The sequence below is a fragment of the Cydia splendana genome, chromosome 14 (assembly GCF_910591565.1).
Source record: "Cydia splendana chromosome 14, ilCydSple1.2, whole genome shotgun sequence".
Classification (NCBI taxonomy): domain Eukaryota; kingdom Metazoa; phylum Arthropoda; class Insecta; order Lepidoptera; family Tortricidae; genus Cydia; species Cydia splendana.
Window position 1 is genome coordinate 17536236 of NC_085973.1, and position 6000 is coordinate 17542235.

Sequence of the window (6000 nt, forward strand, 5' to 3'; positions counted from 1 at the left end):
ACAAAATGAAAATCTAAAAATTTTCCACTCTCAGTTTTTAATAGTTCTATAATACATACATTTCGATACGCATTTTTTTTGGATTTTTTACCCACTGCGCCAAATTATATTCTAAGATCATATAAGAAGAAAAAAATGACAGAGCAATTTTCCGATGAAAATGAGCGTCAAAAAAAGGAAGTATCATAAAAAAATATTCTGATGTTTGACAAAACTTTTAGATTTTTTCTAGTATCACATACTGATACAAATAACTTATTTTGTAAAATAATTTTGGACTGAGGAATTACTCGGTTCAATATATAATCAGATTTGTGTTTTTACCTAACTTAGGAGTGTTTTTTTTTTCGATATTTATAATGTTAGTCTCGGCTCATACTATACAATAACCAAGCTAAATTTAATCGACTGAGAAATTAATGCATGGGTCTCCATACAACAACTTGCTTCATTTACTACACTATTAACCAATAACTGTTATATTATAACTACCCGAAATTGTTTGTTTGCTTTTATTTAAATGATACAGACTATAAATCAAGTCCGTAAAGTTTTATGAATAACGTAAGTGTTTCTTTTACGCTGAAATGAATGAATGAATGAAATGAATGAATGAATGAATGAATGAAATGATTGAAATTAATTTATTCCAGAATGTGGATCCATATGTGATTAAAACATTTAAAACTAATTACATAATAAAATATTATAAAATATTATGATTAAATTAAATTAAATTAAAGACGTACACAAACACAACAATTAATTATAAGGACCGGAGTCTCGGGTCACCCCGACCCCGATACGACAGGCTGAAAACAGAAGATTGTTTCCTTCATTAAACTAATTGAAGTCCTTGATTTTTTATGATGCAAAGTTGTTGTTTAGCATCTCATGCTATTGATACACCAAAATAGCGGCTTGATACACAAGCGTAGCGGGTGGTTCGAAGGCTTTGAAGGTTTCAAGGCACGAGGGTCAACAACAAACTTTGCTCCCGAGTGGAACACAACATTTTTTACCACGTCTACACGAGGAAAATACAAATCTTACTTAGTACTTTTTTGGAAAGCTGAGGAACTGAGGAACTCATTTCTGTATTTTGTACGCAAAGTGTCATACTTTTTTTTTAAGTAATGCCTTAAAATCTTACAAAGTCTTGGGAAAATTACAAAGAATTGTGACTTAAAATCCTTTTTGAAAGTTTTGGCAATCTTTTTTTATTTCACGTAATCAGTAGTTTATTGGCTATTAGATTAATGCTTTTTTTAATTCCAAATTACTGTAGTTTTTTCACAATTACCACTTTTTAGTCGAAAGGCGGGTTTTTTTTAAATAAAAAACTAAAAACTCAAATAACTTGAAAACCAATGAGTTTTAACCCCTGGTTGACTGGACTTAAATCATTGCAAATGACCCATAGAATAACTCCTTTCAAGGAATACGGCGAATTTCCAATCACCCTGTATATATAAATAAACAAGAATTGCTCGTTCAAAGGTAGGTATTAGATAGATAGATTCTAACAGCCAACATGAGGACACAACTCAATATTTGCATCACATAACTTTGCTATTCTTGTGAATAAAATGCAAGTATCTGACCAGTTTTTGAAGAAATAAGACCGCCATTTCGAGCGGATATGGTGAAAATATATATAAACGGGTCACTCACGTTTTTGAAGTAGTTAATATAGGTAACTATTTGATATCACAGCCTCTTAGGAGTGACGGGCAGAATTGAAGTATCTAAACTAAAGTATATGTTTCCCATAAAGTTTTAAGTCATAATGTATTGTTTGTCCGCATTTTCATTAGTCATAATTTGGTTTTTCTCAGAAACGCGCAACTTTTCAGGATTGCATTAAAACAAATCTAACCTAACCTTACCTATCTAATAGGATAACCATACGAATGTCCTGGAACGTTGACGGTTTCAGAATTATGACTAATGATAATCTGACGATCATTACATTATGACTTTAAATTTTCAATAATTATGTCAAACAAAGGGATTTATTAAGCTCTTTGGTTCTCTAGCGTAATCTCTCACGTTAAAAACTGAACTGGAGATCCTAGCGTGGAGTGGAGTCCTAAGCGTAACAAAATGTAACAAAGATACACGCAAAATTAAACTAATACGTAAAATTATTTTTATCAATTATTATTATTCAAAACTTTAAGCAGGAAATTCATTGCTAGAGTGTGGAAAAGCATTTCGAAATGAGCGTTGAATTTAATTTTATTTACCACTCCAGCAGATAAGTAGTTAAATGATAAAATAAGCTTTTCCGACCTAGTGAGCTGAAAATCGTTTTAATTCACCACATTTTCACTACAGTTAATGATTATGTAGCAAGCCCCATGTTGACTCTCATCATAATAAATTAACACGATAAATATCCCGTAACTGTTTAATTTTGTATAATTATGTGTATCGGCCCGATTCGTTTCTTCAAACAAAAACGCTTTTTATACTGACAATATCTAATCCATATCGTATTCAAATGTGTTTGTGTATTCGCCAACCCGTTATTGGGCTAGCGTTGGGATTATAGCCCAAGCCCTCTCGAGCATGAGAGGAGTCCTGTGCGCAGCTGTGGGGCGTATATTGGCTGAATTATTATTATTAAGTTTAATACGTGGAGAAAACCAAGGAAAAAGTGGATGCACTGTGTGAGAGATGATATGAAGCGAACGCAAGTGAATGATGAGATGACGGGCGATAGAGAGGTATGGAAGAAAAAGACATGCTGTGCCGACCCTAATTGAATGGGGCAAAGGCAAGCGAATGATGATGACTACGAAATTGTAAACTTACTTGACAAACAATATGATCCCAGTCTTCTCGATCTGTCTGTATATCCCCTTCCAGGACGCCAGCATACAATACTGTTGCTTCGTGGTCAGGGGACACCTAGGGTCCGACGGAGGCGGTGGCCGGTCGAACGGGTCATGGCTCAGCTCTGAAGCCGCTAGTTTCGCCAGCTTGCATCCCATGACTCTCGAAACTTTAACTCAAAGTCATCAACTGCGTAGACAGCTCTTGGTATTTCTTTACGCTCTTGACGGTTCGTTTGGCTGCTTAGAGAAAAATTGTTTCTGGCGTTGTTTTTAAACTTAAAGAAGAAACTAGAGTTGTCGTGGTTACGTCCAATTTAGTAGCTGGCTTCACAGTGTGACGCCAATTATCGTGAATATAACACACATTTTTGATAAAAGTTTCGACTCGTAAATCACTGTTGCTTTAATTTTGTAAAATGTTCATTTGTCCCTTGAAGTTAGCGAGTTAATGTTAACAGTTGACAATCGTGCGATATTTTTAGCGCTAACTGATTCAACCTCATAATTTTAACGTTCCGATATTTTTAGAAACACGAGTTTAATGTACTTTAACTATGAAATAGTTGTTTTAGTTATAATTTACTAAAATAATATAAGTTACAAAAACGTGTCGTTGTCTTGATATCACTTAAACTCACTGTCTTAAAACTTAACCATTTTAAATCGAGCTATTTAGATTAATAGCCTGATCTAAATGTCTTTCGCAATTAACCTTCGATCGCATGTAAACACATCTGTCAATAATGGCGTCTAGTAGAATTCCATCGTTCGATATTTGAATTTAAAAGTTATAACCGTTGCGTTTCGTGGTTACGCAGGCGCGATCTTTTTCGGACTGACTCTAGTGCACTTAGGCGTTTTAGTGATGGGAAGGGTTTGCGAATAAATTCGTCATTTTTTAGTTATTTTATTTAATTGTTAGTAGGTAAATATATTTTCAAAAATGTTAATTACTATGACCAGTTAATTTGAAGAGGATATAATGCTTTCAATGGTCTTAATGTTAAATTGATATTTTTATTGTTGTTTTATATACTCTTTACAGAATTTCAAAGGATTCGTATCCATTTGTCACTTTTTTGATATTCACTCATAAATCCTATCTACATGTACAAATATCAGTTGTAGTAATTTATTTTTCCAGGCATTGGTAAACAAGCTTGCAGGAAAATAGTTTCCCAATAGTTTTTCCCAATAGAAAAAGAATATCCACACGTTTTTCCGTTCTGCCGATCAGTACCCAAGTAGCACAGATTAGCTGTATAGCAGCCGCATAATGAAGTACGAATACGCTTGAAGCTGGAATATAAAAGCTGCATAAGAGCTGTATAAGCGTCTTTTCAGCTTTTATAACTCTTAAATGGGCACAAATTAGGCAGCCTTAAGTTCACATAGCTACTTAAGAGCGTTGTAGCAGCAATTTAACGGAATTATAAGGGGTAACAGGAGTTATAAGAGGTGTATATTGACTGGGTAAGGGACCACCAGTTACCTTTTATTCAGCTAATATGTCACATGTGCGCCCTAATACCGGGAAAGATTGACATTGGGCTGAATAAAAGATAATTAATAACATACTTTTACACCTCTGCCTTAAAAATCAGCTATTATATTTAGTATAGTGACGACGAACGCAGAGGTGAACATATTTATATTGAAGCAAAAACGTTAAGCGCAACGACACCATAAGTCATTTTGTTAAAGTGTTTAGTTAAATGTTTGTACATAATCTTTTATATATTAATGCGAGAAAGATGTTTGGGAATGCAAGTTTATTGACATTATATATATACATTATCTAAGAAAATTTTTGTGCGCCACGAAAATAATCAGAATTTATTTAAATTAATGATATAAATAAGCTATGTGTAAAAACTATTTCAGTGGTTTGGACAGAATTATGAGATAAAAAGTTAATAATACGTTATAGGAAGTACTAAACTAATGATTTAGGTTAAGAACTCAGGCACAAAACCTTATTGTTACACTTAAAAGTTGGAAAAGCAATTTCAATTTTGTAGGTTATATACAATAAAATGGCGGTCAATGTTAAAAAGCAACGTGAACCGTTAACATTCTTATATGCAGCATACGACTGTTATATATCTGATAAAGATACTGTAAGTGAACCACTATAAAGTCCAAGTCGTTATTTCGATACACTAGTGAACCTCTAAACAGTTATAAGGCATCTTGTGAACGTTTGAACAGCCGCTATGCAGACAGTCCCAATGGTAGTATAATAGGCTGCTTAGCGGTAAACATGTTCAGCGCTAAGCCGTATTATGCGCCACATGTGTTCGATTATACGTATATTGGTTTCATAATAGTTCACTCGTTCTCCCTTATAATAAGTCAGTGAAATAAAAGCTGCTTTAGCGGTAAACATGTTCAGCGATAAGCTGTATTATGCGCCCCATGTGTTCCATTATACGTCTATTGGCTTCATAATAGTTCATTCGTGCTTCCTCAAAAAGTCAGAATAATAAAAGCTGCTTAGCGGTAAACATGTTCAGCTATAAGCTGTATTATGCGCCCCATGTGTTCCATTTATACGTGTATTGGCTTCATATTAGTTCACTCGTGCTCCCTTAAAAGTCAGCGTAATAAAAGCTGCTTAGCGGTAAACATGTTCAGCGATAAGCTGTATTATGCGCCACGTGTGTTCCATTATACGTCTATTGGCTTCATAATAGTTCATTCGTGCTTCCTTAAAAAGTCAGCGTAATAAAAGCTGCTTAGCGGTAAACACTTTCAGCGATAAGCTGTATTATGCGCCACATGTGTTCCATCATACGTCTATTGGCTTCATATTAGTTCATTTGTGCTCCCTTAAAAGTCAGTGTAATAAAAGCTGCTTAGCGGTCAACATGTTAAGCGACAAGCTGTATTATGTGCCACATGTGTTCCATTATACGTCTATTAGCTTCATAATAGTTCACTTGTGCTCCCTTAATAAGTCAACGTAATAAAAGTCCACAATTACCTCCTTATACAGCACATGGCGTAATTTTATCCACTAAACAGACCTTATAACGGTTAAAGCATTTGATAACCCTTAAAGCTGTATAGGGTCGTAGCAAATATACCTTTATATCACTCTTTGCGTAATAATGGTAGTTTTCAGAGCCGTAATGCAGCTTTTAATCAGCCCTAA

The 6000-nt window shown here is 34.3% G+C and overlaps 1 protein-coding gene across 1 annotated transcript in view; it reads right to left on the minus strand.

The window, feature by feature from the left end:
• The window catches only part of LOC134796770 (neuroglobin-like), a 42017-nt gene extending 39000 nt beyond the window's left edge, over positions 1 to 3017 (minus strand). The window contains exon 1 of the mRNA XM_063768987.1: positions 2821 to 3017. Coding sequence (XP_063625057.1) covers positions 2821 to 2999 — 179 coding nt within the window. The 5' untranslated portion in view covers positions 3000 to 3017. The remainder of the gene's footprint in view (positions 1 to 2820) is intronic.
• Between the last annotated feature and the right edge of the window lie 2983 nt (positions 3018 to 6000).